At 34.2% G+C, this 21,037-nt stretch overlaps 1 protein-coding gene across 5 annotated transcripts in view; it reads left to right on the top strand.

Annotated features, from left to right (window-relative positions):
• PATJ (PATJ crumbs cell polarity complex component) overlaps positions 1–21,037 on the top strand; it is a 299,142-nt gene that overhangs the window by 6,209 nt on the left and 271,896 nt on the right. For all 5 annotated transcript variants that reach the window (XM_081055925.1, XM_081055924.1, XM_081055921.1 and 2 more), the window contains exons 2-7: positions 7,404–7,459; positions 7,558–7,724; positions 9,675–9,869; positions 11,163–11,302; positions 15,867–16,062; positions 18,048–18,176. In XM_081055925.1, the coding sequence (XP_080912051.1) occupies positions 7,438–7,459; positions 7,558–7,724; positions 9,675–9,869; positions 11,163–11,302; positions 15,867–16,062; positions 18,048–18,176 (849 nt within the window). In that variant the 5' untranslated portion in view covers positions 7,404–7,437. The remainder of the gene's footprint in view (positions 1–7,403; positions 7,460–7,557; positions 7,725–9,674; positions 9,870–11,162; positions 11,303–15,866; positions 16,063–18,047; positions 18,177–21,037) is intronic.

Below are 21,037 nucleotides of genomic sequence, written 5' to 3'. Positions count from 1 at the left end.
TTAGTAAAGTAGCAGGATATAAAATTAATATTCGGAAATCAGTTGCATTTGTATATACCAATGATAAAATATCAGAAGGAGAAATTAAAAAAACAATTCCATTTACAATTGCTCCAAAGACTATAAAATATCTGGGAATAAATCTAACCAAAGATGTAAAAGATCTGTACTCAGAAAATTATATGACACTGAAGAAAGAAATGAAAGAAGACATAAATAGATGGAAACACATTCCATGTTCATGGATAGGAAGAATTAATATAATTAAAATGTCCATACTGCCTAAGGCAATATACATATTCAACGCAATTCCTATCAAACTACCAACGACGTTTTTCACAGAAATAGAACATATAATCCTAAAATTTATATGGGACCATAAAAGACCCCGGATAGCCTCAGCAATCTTGAGAAATAAGAACAAAGTGGGAGGTATAACGATACCTGATTTCAAACTATACTACAAGGCTACAGTAATCAAAACAACATGGTACTGGCATAAAAATAGATACATAGATCAATGGAACAGAATAGAGAGTCCAGACGTAAATCCATGCCTATATGCCCATCTAATCTACGACAATGGAAGCAAGAATGTACGATGGGGTAAAGATAGTCTGTTCAATAAGTGGTGTTGGGAAACCTGGACGGACACATGCAAGAAAATGAAGCTGGACCACCTCCTTACACCATATACAAAAACAAATTCAAAATGGCTTAAAGACTTAAATGTAAGATCTGAAACCATAAAATATCTAGAAGAAAATATAGGAAGAAACTTCATGGACATTACCCGGAGTAAGATTTTCACTGATATATCCCCTCGCGCAAGCGAAGTAAGAGAAAAAATAAACATGTGGGATTACATCAAACTAAAAAGTTTTTTCACAGCAAAGGAAACCATCAATAAAACAAAAAGGGATCCTACTCTGTGGGAAAAGATATTTGCCAATGATATATCTGATAAGGGATTAATATCACAAATCTATAAAAAACTTACTCAACTCAACTCCAAAAAAACAAACAACCCAATTAAAAAATGGGCAGAGGACTTGGGGAGACATTTCTCTAAAAAGGACATACAGAAGGCAAGAAGACATATGAAGAAATGCTCAACCTCACTAACCATCAGAGAAATGCAAATAAAAACCACAATGAGATACCACCTCACTCCAGTCAAAATGGCTATTATCAATAAATCAACAAACAACAAATGCTGGCGCGGATGTGGAGAAAAGGGAACGCTAGTGCACTGTTGGTGGGACTGCCGATTAGTGCAGCCACTATGGAAAACAGTATGGAGGTATCTCAGGAATCTGAAAATGGAACTACCCTATGATCCAGTAATTCCACTCCTAGGCATCTACCCGGAGAAATCCAAAACTCCAATTCAAAAATCTGTATGCACTCCTATGTTTATTGCAGCACTTTACACAATAGCCAAGATATGGAAACAACCAAAATGCCCATCGGTAGATGACTGGATTAAGAAGCTGTGGTACATTTATACAATGGAGTATTACGCAGCCATAAAGAAGAAAGAAATCTTATCATTTGCAGCAACATGGATGGATCTAGAGAACATTATGTTAAGTGAAATAAGTCAGAAAGAGAAAGACAAGTACCATATGATCTCACTTATATATGGAATCTAAAGAAAAAACTATGTGAATGAACTAATCAGAGTCAGTTTTGGGGACGCAGAGAAAAAACCGAGAGTGGTTAGATGGGTGTGTGGGAGGGGGTTGGGGATAAGGGGAAAGGTGAAGGGATTTGGAAGCAGCTGGTAACCACAAGATGGCCTCAGGGTTTTTCTTTTGAAAATTAATTTGGGGAAGGTATTCTATAATGTTGTAAAGATTTTGTTGGGTATCCGATGGACATGCGTCCTATTTGGGAGACCACCTCAGGGATACTGTGGATACCTGATCATGGCATTGTACATCAGAAGCTAAACATTAATGAATGCCAACTATAATTTTATATATATAATGTGATGGTTCAGTGTGAGGTCGGAGGGATAGTGGATGGGGGGAGGGGGGTTCACAGTATGAGGGATATAAATGATGAACGTCTAAGTATTACCTTGTTTTGTACACCTGAAACTAATAAATAAATTAATTAATAAAAAAAAAAAATTAAAAAAAAAAAAAAAAAAAAAAAAGAAAGTTGTTTATGAACTTCAATTGTTGAATAACTCCTGAACTCATGACTTCATTTACATTTAATAGCTTTTAGATTGTTCAAACTCTCTGGTCCTCTTGAGCTCTAGGGAATTCCCATTGAGGAGTTAGGTGTAGGTTAATTCACACCTGCAGTTAGAGGCTGAGTATCTGTACTTTCCCAAACAGATTGCCAGTGATCTTTTTCTCCCCAAATTTCAAGATGGACCCATGAGATGTCTTGTTAAGTTTGAGATAGACGTATAAGATATCTTGGGGAGTTACATTCTTGTGTGCTGTTGGGAGTCTGAAAACTGTATTTCTCAAGGTCCACAATTCTCCTAAATTCTTGAACTGAGGAGTTTAATAAATCTTTCTAATAAGTTTCCTCCACTTAGAAATGTACATCGAATTAAATTTCTATTTGTGCATCATTTTTTCCAACTATTCCACTAATTGGTGATGGCGAAGGGCATGGATATTAAAAAACAACAACAACACAATATTATAAATCCTTCAGTCAAATCCTACAGTGAACCAGAAATGAATCCATGGTGACAAACTCTTGATCAATGACAGAGTGGAAGCTGCTGAGCATAATAAACTTCTCATTCTCTGGAGGCTGTACAACTATGAAGACAGTTGCCAACTGGCATTTTAATCTTTAGACTATGACCTTTCATAGGTAGCCTATTTATGACAAGTTAGACTCAGCTGTACCACGTTTAAACAAACTTGAAATTCCTTGCTTAAGCCTTGTTGGTTTCTTAGCCTAGCCAGATTGGTCAAAGTTGTTTGGTGGAAGATTTCCTATGTCCATGATCTGAGACGTGGGTTACATTTAGCCTGGATGCTGCTTGCTGGATGTTCAGCTGTGGGGTTACATTTCTTTCTCCTGTCCTCATATACTACGCTTTAGTCCCCTTCCCTAGGCATTACTCAACACCATGGAATTGTAGTAATTTTCCTGGCCAGCTTTGTGGACACAGTTTAGCTTTCATTAAATATGAGTCAGAGAATTGGACTGCCAACCAGTTTCTATTCTTTACCCTTTTAGAGGGATACTCTACTACTGTGGTTTCCAAAATGTGTAGGATGATCCATTGGGAGGGTAGGAAGGCGACAATAAAATCTGGTTTTTTAGTTTTTATCTTACTCTTGTGGTTTCTATTTTATATATGGCTTTAAACACATTGACATGTAAATATAGTAGTATAAGTTTAGAAAAAATAAAGTGAGTGCTGAACATATTTTTACTGATGGGAATATGTGTTTAAAAAAGTTTGATGACCACTAATCTATCCTATTACCAGAATTACCTTTTTAAATAGAAATTTAGTACTTCCCTACTAAAAAGCCTTTAATTACTTCCTGCTGTTTACAGGATACAGAGCAGTCTACTTAGCATTATTTAAAAGGCCCCTCTCAAAATAGTCTTATTTAAGCCAGTGATTCTCAAACTATCAGTTTTCCCACTCAGTTTTTCAAGGACTGATATTTTTGTAAAATAAATTATTAGAAAAATGAATTGTTAGAAAAGTGAAATTAAAAAAAGAAGTACAAAGTAAGTCAAGTTTTTTTTTAATCACTAAATTTAATAGATATAAATTACCCGACATTGCTTGTTTTGGCTTCCAAATGCTTATTCCCAATTTTGCTACTGTACCTGTTTGTAGCCAAGAATCAATTTGCAGCCCACACTTGCAGTAACACTGGTCTAAATAAGTGACTTTTTTTGTCCTTTCTGCTACTTTCAGAGACCTTATACTAGGTTATTTAGAGAGAGTTAACTATTCTCACAGAAAGCCAAGCGCTTTTATGCCTGTATGCAGTTCTCTCATTGTGGTGTCTAGTCTGGCAGCATCGGGATCACATGGAAACTGTTAGAAATGAAAATTCTCTGGCCTTACCTCAGACCTACAAAATCAGAAACACTGCGGGTGGGACCCAGCAGTTTGTGTTTTAACAAACCCTCCAGGTGATTCTGATGCATGCTAAAATTTGAGAACCACTGACCTAGTAGCAGCCCTATATGTCATTCAAACTGGGGCACTTTTGAGAGTGAAATGGAGCCCTATTACGGAATAATGATGTTGGTAATCTGAGACTATCTGAGGCAAATGAAGACAAATGGTTACTCTACTTTTACACCTATTCCTTTTCTTTTAGGAGAGGTTCCTAATGTGTTCTCATTCCAGCATTCCTAAACTTCCATAGGCAGGGTTAGTCACTCTCCCTTTATAATTTCTCTTAGCACAATGCACACAGCTCTGCTGTTGTACACATATGATTTGCAATATAATTATCCTACTGTGTTGTCATTATCTTGCTATGAATCTGTCTTGCTCTCTCATTAGGGCATCTTAGCCATTGTGTTTTTTCCCCTTTTATTTTTTAAGCTATAAAATTAATATGGTTTTTAAATAAAGCTCAAACAGCACTAAAATCTGTAATGCCTAATTTTTTTATCTCCCTAGCCCCACTTCTACTTTCTAGAAGTAATCGCTATTGTTAAATTGACTATCTAAATCTAGAAATCTAGACACACAAATATGTATATTTTTTCTTATGAAAAGTAGAAAATAATATGTATATCTTGAAACTTGTTCTTTTTCCTATTCAGTTTATGTTAAGCAACATCCCTTTGTTAACACAAGGGTTGAATTGTCAAAACATACTTAGGTGAATGAGAGATTTTACCCAGCACTAGAACCGTATGCATGATTCCGAGGTTATAGGCAGGAGGCTGGCATGGGAGCCACATGCAGACATTACTTATTAGAGAAGGCCCCAGTTGTAAACCCAGCTTCCAAAGCTTCCAAAGCTTCCAAAGCTTCCAAAGCTGGGTCACTCTCTTCCACATTAGGCCATATCATCAACATAAATCCTAGTTACATATAAATTGACAGTAAGTCATTTATTAATGTATTTTTGACAGACAATGCAATTTTTAATTTGTTTACAGGAGTAAAATTGAACTTTAGGATACTTTTTTTGGGGGGGGGGGGGAGGAAGGTTACCAGGCAAGTTCTGAACAATATATACAGAAACGTTTTTTCTCAAAACCTTTTCTGTTTGGGGAATCTCAAGTTTTATACTCCATTAGTTACACAAATAGAAAATGTCTCCCATCTTACAATTAGCCATGCCTTAAAAGTCCATACATTCATTCATTCTCAGATTATTTACGAAAAGCAATTAAGACAGATCAGCAGTTTCCTGATATTTTAAAATAAGGAACACTTATCTATTAAAGACTGCTTTTTTGCAAGGATGTCTGGTATCAAGTTGGGAATCCCCCGCTGATGGAGTAAGCCATAGGCTTGCTGTTAATCTTCAGTCCCATTCCTGTTTCAATACAGTCAGACCTACTTATTATTTTAATGACTACTGATAGTTTAAAGTTTCCAGGAGTTTTGTTATTAAAAACACTGCGGTAAATATCCTTGTACATATCTGTGTGTCCTCTTGCAAATATTTCTTTAGGAGAGACTCAAAAGTAGATATTCTGGGTAAAAAGCGAATGTAAATTTAAAATATTGATAGATATTGCTACGTTGCTCTCCTAAAAAATTGTGCAAATTTATATTCCCACTTGTTTTTCCATGACATCTGGAATATAGGCTATTATTAATTAAAAAAAAAGCTAATCTGATAGTAAAAATAGCATCTCAGTTTTAGCTTGCATTCTTTAATTTAGAGAGGTTGGTGTTTTAATGACCATAAACTGCTCTTGTCAATCTTTTTGGGCTGTATGCTGCTATAGAAAAGGACAGTGCCATTGGGACTGCCCTTCTGTTATTCAGTTACCTGTCAATGGGTAATTGTAAGGGTTGCACAATTGAGATGCTGAACACATCAGAAGTGTTTCTGTGATGCCCTATTCAGCAGTTCTTTTGGTAGTTACTGAATCCAGTGAACATTTGGATGGAATACATGGGCATTTTATCAATGCCAATGACACCACTTACTGGTTTTTAATGTGTTTTCTTACTTACTGACCTTGAATTAGAAGGTAAAGATCTCGTTCAGCAAGTGAACTGAAAAAAAAATTTTTACTCCTATTTCTTTGATGGTTCATTACAACAGTGTACCACTAGTAAAAATGACCACTGTGAAAGTGCCATTTTGGTCAGAGCAAAGGGTTTGTTAGCTTTTTGAATTTCAGTTACATTACATTTTAGGCTAGTTTGAACAAATCACTGGTATGAAAAAACATTGTCCATAGAAAATGCTGTATTGAGTGGTTACCTTTTGGTGACTCTTTTAGATAACAAGTAAGAGTCTTAGATCATTTGTGCAGCTTGGGGATTTTTTTTCCCCAAATCTCTTTAGAATCTTCTTGATCCCTTAATTTGGATGTTCTTTTCCAGCCCAGGGTCCTTTAAAAAAAAATCAACTTTGTTAAGGTATAATTTACATACAATAAAACGTAACAATTTAAAATATATGGTTCAATGATTTTTTTGACAAATGTATGCATCTGTGTAAATAGTACCCAATTCAAAATGTAGAACATTTCTATCACCCCAAAAAGCTCCCTCAGATCCCTTCCGAGTCAATCCCTTTCCACCTGCCCAGGTAAACTGATCTATAACTATAGATTGACTTTCAAATGAATGGAATCATACAGATTATAACCTTTTTGTCTGGTTTCTTTTCCTCAATATACTATTTTTGAGATTCATACATTTTATGTGTATCAATAACTTTTTTCCTTTTTACTCTGAGTATTCTATTATGTTCACATACCAGAATTTGTTTTTTCATTCATCTGTTATTAGATATTTGGGTTTTCCTGGTTTGGAGCTTTTATAAGTAAAAATGCTATCAACATTCATGTACAGGTCTTTTGTGGGCATATATTTTTATTTATTTTGGTTAAGTATTTAGGAGTGGAAGTGCTGAGTCATATAATAAGTGTATATTTAACTTCGAAAGAAACTGCCAAACATTTTTCAAAGTGTTTGTGCCATTTTACATTCCTGCTAGTGACATGCGAGAGTTTCAGTTGTTCCACATCTTTGTCAGCACTTAGTATTGTCTGTTGTTTTGTTTTCTACTTTTAGTCATCATAGTACTGTACCGTAGTGGCACCTCATTGTGGTTTTAATTTGAATTTCCTGAATGAAAACTTTTGATCAAGAATGTTCTTGAGGTTTTCTTTAAATTTTATACAGGACTATAGACATGTATACACTAATGGTAAATCATCTTTTGTATTTTAAATTTTTTCTTTAGGTTTCTTTAAAGTGATTGAAGACAATAATTCAAAATGCCTGAAAATCCTGCTGCAGGTATGCGAACATATACTTCTATCAGTAAATTAATTAATGGCTCAAAATTGGAATACAAGGGATTTAACTTGTACTTTGGTTGTCCTTCTTTAAACAAGATAAACTGCAGATCTTGCAAGTTCTTGATCGCCTCAAAGTGAAATTGCAGGAGAAGGGTGACACGTCGCAGAATGAGAAGCTATCTATGTTTTATGAGACACTAAAGAGTCCTCTCTTCAACCAGATACTCACACTTCAGCAGTCCATCAAGCAACTCAAGGGACAAGTAAGTTACCCATCAGAGTTTTACACGTCGATATAGTCAAACCAGCAAAGAAACATAGAAGGAGATAGAGATAGAGACAGAGACAGACTGTCTCTAAATACTCTTAATTCAGCAAAGAGATTGTACTGGGACTTGTGACCTGTGAGTATGGTGGGATGGATAGTTTAAAACTGTTGATAACAAATGATGTGTATGGCTTTAGAATATGGATTTTGTACGTATTTAAATATGTAAACATCAGATGCTTTGTGAGTTCTTAACATTTTATTCAAAATTATAAAATAGTGTTTAACTTAAACATAGTTTTTTCGTGAAGTTTTCTTTTCCTAGCAAGAAGTGATCACGCCCTATATCACATTATTTATACCTCTCAATAATTATCAAATATTTATCAAATAATTGTCAAATGTCACAGATATTCTGCTTAGAAAGTCCTTGGAAGCAGTATACCTGGTATTTTAATAGTATCTGTGTTTCCTTCACTATATATGTAGCGTAGTACCTGGATTCTTGCAGGCTCTTAATACACGGTTGTTGAATTACAGGACACATAGCACCTCTACTTAGAGTGATGTAAATTAATAGCTTTAACTGTCTTTTTGGTTGTTTTGTTTTATGGTCAGGAATGGCAATCTTCTTTATCATCTGTTCTAGAGGCTGAGCTTGAATAATAGCTATCGTATAGATTAAATTTGGGCAGAATTTTAGATGTAAAATTTTAGATGTAAAAAAGGTAGCATAGTTATTAAGTGAAAATTAACAGAATTTGGGGGAAAAAAGTCTTTTCTGCTGATAAACCAAAATGCCTTCCTGTAAATATTTCAGTGAGAGATTTTTAAATAACTAATTAAGGATTAAACTTTACACATATGTCTTTCTGTGAATTTCTTTCCCTAAATCAGAATTTATACCATAATTTTAGCACTCCGTATATTGAAGGTCAGCTTTTTGTACTCCATGGTCATGGGATGAGTGCATATCATAACAGTGAATATTATTGGTAACAGTAGAAATTGGGAAAGGTCACACAAATCTATTGCTCTTACTGGACTCACAGTGGACTTAACCAACCATTCCATCATTAACAATCTTTTATATTTATGTAGTTTGCAGTTGTAGTATACATAATCATATTTTATCCATTCAACTCTAAAATTCCTGATTTTTTTCATAGCGTTTTTATGAGTTGATTTTTTTTCTATGAGGTCCTATTGATGTTTGTTCTTGATGCTACCTTTATTCAACTGTGTTAGCACGCGTATCAGCCAATGATATTTAAAAAATTAACCTCTATTTTCCAGTTCCCCATCACTTCAGAATTCTCCTCCACCTGTTTTCTTTTTTAACTGTTTTAGTGGCTTTGTGACTCATTTGCTACTAACCTTGGGCAAGCTACTTAGCCCCTGTATGCCTTAGTTTCCATGTTCACAAAATGGAATAATAATATCTCATAGGGCTGTTGCAAGGATTAAATGAGGTAATATGTAAGAGTTTTGGTATAGTACTTTGTTCATAACAAGCACTCAATACGTTCTGTTATTGTTATTTTTGTTAGGTGCTACCTGCAAATCTTTTGTGGCTCCACAGGGAAATGTACAGATAAATGCAAAAGGAGTCAGTGTCTTACATGCATGTTTATATGACTGAATGTATCTGTGTATGTGAAATGCAATGAACTGTTGTACATGCTATAAACTTGAGGGAATGGTAGAAGGCAGGAAACAAGAACGATTTTTTAAGTTGTTAAAACATTTTGTGTAATACTAAATAAAATTTATAGACTTATAAATACACAGATTCATGTATCTATACCTATTTTTTTCACAAGTATGTATTTAACATGGGCATTACACATGTGATGGGTAAAATATAGTATTTAGGAAATAGAAATTTGTCACTTCTTTTCTATAGGTTTCTGTTGATGATTCTTTTTTTTTTTTTCCTCAACAGCTCAGCCATATACCCTCAGATTGTTCGGCCAACTTTGATTTTTCTAGGAAAGGTTTATTAGTGTTCACGGATGGTGCCATTACTAATGGGAATGCCCAGAGGTCCTCTAATAATTTGACTGCATCTGGGTTACCTCCTTGGAGCCCTAAGTTGGGAAATGAAGACTTTAACTCCATCATTCAACAGATGGCTCAGGTAAAGTTATATCTTGTCATGGGACTATTTAGCTTTATTTCTCCTATTATAGGTTAAAAAAGAAAACTACAGTCACCCTTTTTGCCTTAAAAGTGTTACTATGAGTTTTGTTTGCTTGTGTTTTTATATTATTAGGAGGAATTGGTACTATTTTCTACTTTGCGTGTTGACGATCTATTGTCTTAAAATTATATAGGGAAAATATCCGTGTGTGGTGGGGAGAGTTTTTAGACAGTGACTCCAATTTGATACATCTCTATACTTGTAAGGGAAGAGATTCTTATGGTTTTGATAATGGGAGGAAAATTAATATGTATATAGATAATGAAACACCTTTGAAACTTTTTAATTTTATATCAAAACAATTAATGGGACTTAGAACTAATATAATTCGGAAAATCTAGAGAAACATTTTAAAGAATAATCCAGTGTTATCCCGAACACTTATTAAAAATTAAATAATAGACGATTATATTTTAGGATATGTTTTCTGTTTTCCACTTCACCTTCTAATAAGTGTCTTAAAAAATGGAAGTTGAGTTTGAAAGTTAAAAATAATCTGTTTAAAGTGTGATAGTTAAATAATATTCCATACCTAATTTTTTTTTTTGACTTTATAGCTCTTTCACCTTAATTTGAGTAAATAATTTTATATGATGCTTTTGTGAGTTGATTATGTTTGTGAAGTTCTCATGTTGTAAATGTAATTATTAACTAAAGCAATAAAATATTTATTTGTCACAGGTAAAAGCGATTTCAGTGGTGGCCTTTCCATAATCTTTTGAATTAACCTGTTAAAATAGAATATTACTTCATCACAACAGAATTAAAAATAAAAATGCAGGTGGTTCTGACTTAGGCTAAACACTAGCATATTTTGGATATATCTAATTTGCTTTCCTCATTTAAAAACATATTTTGTGTTAAGAGAACTTAGAGTAATTCAGTGTAAAAAATAATTTAAAATTTACTGTGGGAAAGGGCATTGGAATTTTTATCCACCTTGGGATTCATCTCATAATGTGAATGAAGTGTGAATATAGCTCTTCTGTTCCCTGAGGTTGCAGAACATTACACGTTTTCCCTCTTGTGTCCTACTGAAAATAATCAAAGGAGAGGATTTCCAGTAGCAATTTATTACTGAAATGCTAAGTTTATTTGGTTTTATAAAGATGACTTACCAGAAGCTGTTTTTGTGCTATTCATAAAATGGCAGTTTCAGTTCTTCGGAAAGGGTATGTAGGGTAAATGTAGTTCATTGACTTTTTTTTTTTTTTTAATCTCCTTTTTTAGGGCCGGCAAATTGAATATATAGATATAGAACGACCTTCAACTGGAGGCCTTGGATTCAGTGTGGTGGCTCTTAGAAGTCCAAATCTGGGAGAAGTTCATATTTTCGTGAAGGAAGTTCAGCCAGGGAGTATAGCGGCCAGGTGAGAAAGATGTTGATTTTGTGTTTTGCTAATGTTTTTCTGAGAATCCTCAGAACATTATATTAAAGAGAATAAGAAACTAGTAATAAAAACAGTAACCATAGCACCTGACACTTACTTTCCTTCTCCTAGGCATTTGTCAGGCCTTTTTCCCCGAAAATAAGACCAGGTCTTATATTAAATTTTGCTCCAAAAGATGTATTAGGTCTTATGTTCAGGGGATGTCATCCTGAAAAATAATGCTAGGGCTTATTTTCCAGTTAGGTCTTATTTTCGGGGAAACACGGTAGTATCATTACTCCGTTTTATAGATGAGAAAACTGAGTTCAGTGGTTACTGAGCTATTAATGCTGGAACCATGATGTGATTCAAAGACTGATGGCAAAGTTAGAGCTCTTTTTACTCCACCAAACTCTCACCGTTGAACATGATAGTTTAACTAAGGTCTGACTAGTAAGATAGGAATATTGAAATTCACATTCTGCATACCATATTGGTTATTAAACCTCAGATTATAGCAACATTTTTGGTAGTCATATCACTCTATTATTTTACTTATTGTCAGTTAAGAGCCCCTTCAAGTCCATGTGATTCCTCCCTATTGCACTTGTACCTTTGTTTTATTTTTTTAAAGGGGTATGTGCAAGTCTTATATTTTATCTCTATTTGATTTCAGGTTTTTAGTTTATTATTTATTTAACAAGCACACTATTCATTACATTGCTACTAACTGTTAGAATAATAGCAGCCTTAGCAATATTATTACTAAAAAAAGATTCAGTCAATAATATATTTTTTATTTCACAATTCTCTATTCATGGGGGATCAATTCTAGTCTCCCCAACTGAAAATTCAGAAATATGGCATTTCCATGACTTTGTATCTCTGTTCTGCCATCTAATGCAGGATTTCTTCAAATACATTTTGAGAAACCATAGCAGTAGTCAGGTATCTTTGAGAAATTCTATCCTGTTCTTGGAGATTGGGCATACACAGTTAGGGTAAACATATAATTTGTTATCCAAGTTGAGATAGTTTTGGGAGTCAGAGGGTGTGCTGTTAGTAATGACACTGAGACAGCAGGTATAAATTTGGATTATTCTGCAAACCTAGACAATCCAGGGTAAACCCGGACTTCGGGACATTAGTTTTCTTAAGGTTATGAAGTTCCTTGACAAAAAACCTATTTAACTTTGATTGGCCCGACTCTTTAAACATTTTATTCCTATCTTATTATTGAGATACAATTCACAGAACACAAATGTCACCATTGTAAAGAGTACAGTTCAGTAGTTTTTAGTGTACTTTCAGTGTTGTGTAACCTTTTCATGCTTAATCCTCATCTCTCAGTTACACTGTGCTTATAATCTATAATTACAAATTCAGATGAGTGCTTCCAAACAGAGGAGTTTGATATTTGAGTATGTGGCGTAAAGAACCTTGACTGAGGCTAAGAGGTCAGGTGGCTTCCCAGAAGCAGTGGTACTTGAAGGGTAATTTGAGAGGGGATAGTAGGGTCTGCCGAGAGCAGAGGGTGTCAGGGAGAGGATGGGACTCTCTTGACCAGTAGCCCTGTGGAGAGATGGAACACAGCTCATATCCTTGGAATGTGGCTGATACTATCTGATGTGGGAGCTTAGTGCAAGATGGTTCAAGAAAGGACTAGAGACACGTAGGTGCCAGCGATGTAGAACCTTCTAGATCATTATTAAATGGTCTTTATGATCAGTTCTTTCTTCTCAGGACTTTCTCCATAGAACTGTGTTATTTTAGGAACTTTCCTAAGACCTGTTGGCTCTCAAAATCATGGAAACCCATTATTTCTGAATATTGCAATCGAGAGGCAAGAACTAGTTTCTCCTTGAATGGAAAGTGTGAATTCAGTTACATACACACACACACAGAGAGAGAGAGAGAGAGAGAGAGAGAGAGAGAGAGAGAGAGAGAGAGAGACACTAGTATACAGAGTTAAATTATAAATAATAGTAGAAAAACTAATTTTTAACTTTTTAGAGTATATCAAAATCATATTTTCCAAGAGACTTCTCCTTTGTAGTTTGTTTATCTTGGGTTGAGTTTATATTCCCTGAGCAGATAGATATTAACTGGAAAGAAACAAGGTGTTGGGGTATCTTGAATTCTACTGGGTAAGGGGAAAGTTAGATTAAAATAGATTGATTTCCAGAAAATAGAAAATCTGAGTGTGAGTAAATTCAGGACCAGTTTATACAAAATGAATTGCATGAGGGGTGAAAAATCAAGAATAATTTTTTCGTTGGGGATTAAGCAATTTTCCTTAGTGAACAAGCTGTGAAGAAATTAGAGAAAAGAAGACTTTGGAGATGGGAAAATGGGAGTGATTACTGGATGTTGTCCTGTAGTGATCACATTTAAAAATAAATGTTTCTTTAGGACTAGGGAAAAGTTCACAAGCAACATTCTCAATTTAAATATATATATATTTCAAAATTATGAAAATCATTGTGGAAATAATACATACATATAATAGAAAAATAAAAAATGTCAAAATACAATAATCAATCTCTCCTCCCCCCCCAAAAAAACTTCTTGGACTTTGACCACCCTGAGACAACTAGGAAAAACATTAGAATGTTTTCTTTTTATAAAGACAAAGTCATAGTGTATATATAATTTTATATCTCAGTATAACATAAGCATTTCCTAATATTAATAAAAGGATGTATAAGCAACATTTTTAATGGTAGATCTATTGTGAGAACCACCCACAATTTTGGCATCAAAAATTGATATACCCAACTTGTTCATTCCAAAGAAGAATCTATAAGGTACCAGTCCCTCTCCTCAGAAAACTTAAAATGTCATAAAGAAGGAGTTAACTAGCTCTGTTTATAATATACCTAATGTAAATGAATATTCAGTGATGATAAAGGAGTGGTTCAGAGCACCGTGATATCGAGGCAAATGAGAGGGAAGGAGGAAAAGGAAGAGACACTCAGCTGGATCTCTGTGGGTGGACTGAGTTTGGCTGAGCAGAGTGGCAGGGCATTAGAGATGGAGGAAACCATTTACACGAGGGCAGGAAATGCCAGACATGTTTGAGAGGGAAAGAGGAGACCAGAATAGTTGGAAAAGGGGTTTATGTAGGGAGGAAGCCAAGTTGGAGTACTTTGGGACTAAACATAGAGGTCTTTGAATACCAACCAAGTTTACACTGTGTCCTAGATGTCGGAAATTACCAAATTCTGGTCTTTGCCCAAGGTTTGCTAAATCTGGTGTGACCAGCGAAAAATAAGGGAAATATAGTGGATTTTCAGAATTCAAATGTATGAATTAGAATTAATTCTCTGTTCTGAAGTAAATCTCTTACCAGGGAGATTTTTGTACTTTGAAGGTTAAAAATGTTTTTTTATGATATAATCATGTCAAGGATTAGTTTTCTTTCCTTTGGCTCTCTCCTTATTCGTCAATAAACATAGATAATCATTATGCATTTTTGAGTTGGCAAGTACCAGCACAAGATAGTCTAGAACAATAAACCTTGAGAGATTTTGCAAGTTACGTCATAGGTATTACATAAGGATCTCAACTGAGGGTTGACTTTGGTAAGGAAAGGTGGAGATGGGTAGATGCAAGAGAGAGAAAGAAGGATAAGGAAGCATTGTGGTAATAATGAGGAAACAGAAAGAGGAGGACTGGTGGTTGGGGGATAATAAAGTCAAACACAATAAACCAGAACAGAGTAAATCCTGGGATATCCTTAGGATACCCTTTAACTTAAGAAGTTAGAGAGTATGCTTCAGCGTCAGACTACTAAGATGCTAAGCTTGTCTAGGCTTCAGTTTCTGGCCTGTAAAATTTAAGTACTTCAGTAGGTGATTGTGAGGATTAGATAATACGTGGAAAGCATTTAGCACAGTACCTGGCCCATAATAAATGCTCAGTAAACATTGACTTTTTTAAATCTTTAAATCTTTTTTAAAAAAAGATTTTGCTCAATTTTTGTTTTACAGTCCTTTTTACTTCGGTTAGCAGTTGGGACATTGGTACTTAGAGAAGAGAGAAGGGCTCAGATATAGATTTGGAAGTAATCTTTATGGATTTTCAAGGAGGGTTTGGCTTCTATTGACATGTTTAGAATGGGGACATGGTGAATCTGCTGGAGAAGAGGTTATTGGTGAATCTGAGAACATAGTTACCTCAGTGTGGTATATGTTGAAGTCAGAGGGAAGGGGTTCAGGAGTACAAGGTTTATGTAGTTAAGGGCGGCAGTATGTCCATACTTGCAAAATCTTGGCTGTGGGGTCCTATACATTGTTTTTGCTTATTTTTCTAGCCAAATGGCTTTTAAAATGTGTGTGTGTGTGTGTATGTTTAGAGATGTACTGCTTACTTGGTTAATTAGCTAGTAAATGCTTTGATAAAACGCGTTCTAAAGGGGTCTGTTATATAATTAAATAATTATTTGGCGAAATGTACCAAGTGAAGTAGTACCATAAAAACAACAACAACTGTTTAACTTGAATAATAGGTTTTTAAAAATCAGGCTATTTTATCACTTAAAATTTTCTTTTATTTCACCAAGGGATCAAAGGTTAAAGGAAAATGACCAGATATTGGCTATTAATCACACGCCACTGGATCAGAACATTTCCCATGAGCAAGCAATTGCGTTATTACAACAAACCTCTGGATCTTTGAGTCTGGTTGTGGCCAGGGAACCAGACCACACAACAAGCAATACTTCTACCAGCCTAACCAGTACCATTCTGCCTGAAACAGTGAGTTGCAAATTTGGAACAATATTTAATTTTGAATTACAGCATTGATTTTAAGACATTTAGAACGTGTCATTTGACTTGTCATATTAATAGTTTAAAAAAGATGATCATATCTCCAAATGCAGTGTTAGCATATTAAACAAGATATTTCATGGAGGGTTTTTTCTTTTTTTAAAATGTTCTGTGATTCTCCTCATTTAAGATTATTACTTGAAATAAAGGGCAGATTGTAATATTAGGTATTCTTTATTTGGTGGAAAGAGTCTTGTGCTCCTTCCTGATGTAGCCAGTTAATTAATTAAGCTGAGAGTTTTTATTAGAGATTTACTATTGAGTATCTTAAGAGTTGATTATTTATTTCAAAAGCATTATTTTTGTAAATTATATTGGGTGTTTATGACTAGATTATTGATACTGCAGAATTATAGAAGTTTTTCTTTTTTTCATGGAAGGATATATGCACAACAGTTCAAAAGAATACAAATGTATGTCTCTTTTGGGAATCTTTAAACTTGCTTAATAACATTTTACAGATTTTGGCCTGCATCTTCAGAATGCAAGCTAATAAATCTTATTTTCTTATAACACTAAGTGCTAGCTGATTTATTTAATTTTCATTCATTGGGACAAAATAAAAAATAGACTGTCTGGGTACAGTACAAGGTCACAACACAAATTAATGTATAGCCATTTTCCCTGTTGCAATTAGTAATATTTATACAGCACAATTTACATAATAAATAGAATGAACGAAGTGGGAAATTGCTTAGCATAGAGATTAAAAACAAGGACTCTGGAGTCAGGCTAAAGTGGGTTCAAGTCCCGTTCTCCACTTCTTGGTTGTGTCGTACTGGGTAGATTCCTTGACCTTTCCATGGCTCAGTTTCTTCATCTGTTACTTGGAACTAGTAATGGTGTGTACTTCACAGAAATGTTGTGAGGATTAAATGAGAATGCCTGTGAAAAGCTAAGCACAGTGCCTGCTGCAGAGTAAACACTTTGTGAATATTAGCTGCTATTAATTTAGGCATATTTTAGTGCACGTTGCGGCTTCCCAGAAACTAGATACTGTTTCAGACATAAATTTATTACATATTACCAATATTCCTGGTTATTTTAACATTGTATATTAGCTTTCCAATATAGTACTTAGAAAAACTAAGTAGCAAGTATGATCTTGAGATGGGAGAATTTTCTTCTGCAGTTGGATTATGTGAATTTAATGCACATTTCTGATAGAAGCCTGCTGTTTAGAGGAAAAATGTCATCTCTTTGTCTGATATGTAATCCTATTGCTAATCTCTTCAGTTGAGCCTACCTTTCTTCTCGCTCATAAGCATCTCCTAAATTAGTCTCATTGCCTCCTGTCCTTCTCACTATTTCATACTTCACCTTGCTCTGAGATTAATCTTCCTAAGCCACTGCTTTGTTCCTGTTATTCCCTCTTCTACAACTTTCAATTATTCCCACTCGCTTATCCAGCTTTGCTCTTACATTTCCCTTTTGCTTGAATGTATTTTTTCCTCTATAGTGCAATTAAAATACCACCTTTTCTTTGAAGCCTTCCATAATTCTTGATTGGATTTGACATGTCTGTGCCCCTTTCCCGCAATCTTTATAATATTTTGTGATTCTGTTCAGATAAACACATATTTATTGGTTCCTACTATGTGCTGGGCACTGTGCTAGATATTGGGCATAGACTGGGAAATGAGACGTGTTTCGGTCCTCATAGAGCTGCAGTGTCTTATGATCCAATATTCTGTCTTGTATTTTAATTATTTATGTTTTAGTTTATCTCTATTGGATTATAAAATTCTTGAGGGCAGGGATCATATGATCATCTTTACATATCTCTTAGCCTCTAGAAAGTTGTCTTGATTAATTGTATGATTGTTCAATTTGTTGTGTAATTGCTGTATTGGGAAGTTAAGAATCTGTGTGTTTTACTAACACTTTGGCTCTTACTTGCCTTTAATTTGTAGGTTCGTTGGGGCCATATTGAAGACGTTGAGCTCATTAATGATGGCTCTGGATTAGGTTTTGGAATAGTTGGAGGAAAATCAAGTGGTGTGGTTGTGAGGACTATAGTTCCGGGAGGATTAGCAGATCGAGTAAGTTGATCTTCCTTTTTTTATTTTGGTTTTATGCAATTTAAATTGTATGGCTGGAAATGTAATTTTATAACCTAGGTTACTAGGATATATGATTTCTAAGTATAACTAAAATTGTTTTTCTTCATAAGTGTTCATGTACATTTACTCTGCTTTATTTTAAAGAGTTCCTAAATCAACATTTTTGGAGAATTTTTTTCCTGTGATTAACGGTTTTCTTGATTCCATTAGAGGACAGTATTTTTTATTAAAAAGAGTCATTAAGGGGTATTGCATTTTGAATATCTGTATTATTCTCTCCCAGTGTATCTTTGAAGGGCCTAAATGTTAAAATCACAGCGTACAGTGATTATAAGCAGTTGTCCCAATATGGTAAATTTCACTTGAATTTAAAGTTTCTGACATTACAAATCACATGATTACACTTCATTAATTATCAGTATTTCATTAATTCAGTGTTTAAACTGAAAGGGGGCCATTTAAAAACTTATCAACTGTTTCTGCTTAATTTTACATTGAAGAAAATATTAAATATTACATTTAATTTTTAGAAATTTTTTAGAAATTTGATTATGTAGCCACTTAATGAGCCCATATTATGTAGAATGTCCATGATCATCAGAATAATACACACATTTCACTACTTATGTCCAGGTACATAAGCATTTATCTCTTTTACTAAACAGAAGTAAAATTAAACTTGCTGTGCAAATACAGCTTTAAGGCAAGTCTGTCAGCTCCCTGTTTCTAATCAAGATTGCTTCACCTTATGCAAATGGTGGAGCTACTGATATTCCTATTATCCTTTCAGCATTTAAATGTATTTATTTAGAGCAGAGGTTCTCAGAGTTCTATGTATGGGCCTTTGGAGGGCCCGAGTCTCTTGCAGAGGATCCAAAAGATCAAAGCAACTTTTATAATAATACTAAGATGTTATCAGCCCTTTCATCATGTTAATATTTTCACCGATGATGCAAAATCAGTGGTAGACTAAAATTACTGGTGCCGCAGTGTGAAACAGGGCAATGGCATCAAACGCTATTAGTAGTCATTGTATTCCTCTTTGTCATATGCTCGCAACAAAAAAGAAAAAAATGCCAGTTTTACTTAAGAATATACAGTAAGAATGATTAATTTTAGTACATTTTGACCTTTAAGTGCATGTCTTTTTAATATTGAGTGACAAAATGGGATACAACACTTCTGCCATATACTCAAGTATTGTGGTTGTCTTCGGGAAAAAACATCTGTGAGACAAACTAGTCACTTTTTTTATATGGAATAGCCTTTTAATTTTAAACATTTGTTTTATTTTTTACTCTTACCGAAAAAAATTTTGAGGTATATTTGAGAAATAACATTGTATTAGTTTCAGGTGTACAAAATAATATTCCAATGTTTGTATATATTGCAAAAAGATACCATAGTAAGTCTAGTTAACACCCATTACCACACATAGTTACAAAATCCTTTTTTTGTGATGAGAACTTTTAAGATTTACTCTCTTAGCAGCTTTCAAATATACTATACAATATTGTTAACTATTGTCACCATGCTGGACATTACACCCCCAGGACTTATTTTATTGCTGGAAATTTGTACCTTCTGATCCCCTTCACCCACTTCACTCACCTCCCAACCCTGCCTTTGGAAACCAATCCAGAACAATATGTTTATTTTTGAAAGAATAACTGACAGAAAATGATTATAATTATTCATACTTGAGTATTTGGTACACATTTTCTTGAAAATGAATGGACTGAGCCTGTTATTTCAAGGAAAACAACTGACAACATTTGTTGGCAATGATAAAATTTGAACTTTCAAGCAAAAAGTTAGAATTTTGGAAAATTTGTGTTTTACTATGAACTTGACTTTTTTAATATTTAAAGACTTCTGATTAGATTGTTGGTGATATTAATCAATATATATTTTTTATATTATGTAATGTAATATGTCAGTATTTGGAAGATCTGCATAACTGTGAATCAATATCTTCTGAAGACCAATGTGTGATATGACAAAATAATGTACAGGCAAAATATCCATTCAAAATTCAAGGTAGATCAATAAATTTTAATGAAACAGTGTATGAAAGCTTGTTGATGTAGTTTCAGATTCCACATTGCAACTGTTCTTTAGGAAACCACTACTTGTCAAGTTTTGGTGTGTTATCAAAGAAGAATGGGCTGAAAAGGCCCATTTTCTTCCATTTTCCAACTATATGTCTGATTGAAGCTAGATTATTAAAAAATATATACTTCAATCAAAACAACATATTGCAACATACTGAATGCTGAAACAGGTATGAAAATCCAGCTGCCTGCTTTTAAGCCAGACATTAAAGAGATTTGCAAAAATATTTTAAAGTACCACTACTCTTACCTTTTTTGTTTTAGAAAATATAGCTCTTTTAAAATAAAAATATATAATTCAACATACATAAATATTTTTATATGTTGACATATTATATGCTAAATATTTTTAAAAATTTTCAGTGTTATTTCTAATTCAGTAGATATCAACAAACATATCAAGAGAACCACATAAACAAAAGCTCTTTGAGATTCTGAGTAATCTTTAAGGTATAATTGACATAAAAAATTGAACATATATAACGTGCACAATTTAATAAATTTTGACATATGTACTGGCAAATCTGAAATCTGTGGGGCAGGCCAGCAGTCTGGAAATACAGGCAAGAGTTGCTATTTCAGTCTGAACTCTGAAATTTGTAGGGCAAGTTGGCAGGATTTCTGTTACAGTCTTAAGGTCGAATTCCTTCTTCTCCAGGAAACCTCAGTTTTTGTTCTTAAAGTCTTCCATTGATTAGATGAAGCCCACCCACATTATCGAGGGCA

This window comes from Rhinolophus hipposideros (genome assembly GCF_964194185.1).
Source record: "Rhinolophus hipposideros genome assembly, chromosome: 8".
Classification (NCBI taxonomy): Eukaryota; Metazoa; Chordata; class Mammalia; order Chiroptera; family Rhinolophidae; genus Rhinolophus; species Rhinolophus hipposideros.
Note: the sequence above shows the minus strand (reverse complement) of the source record. Positions and strands in the feature narration are given on the sequence as shown.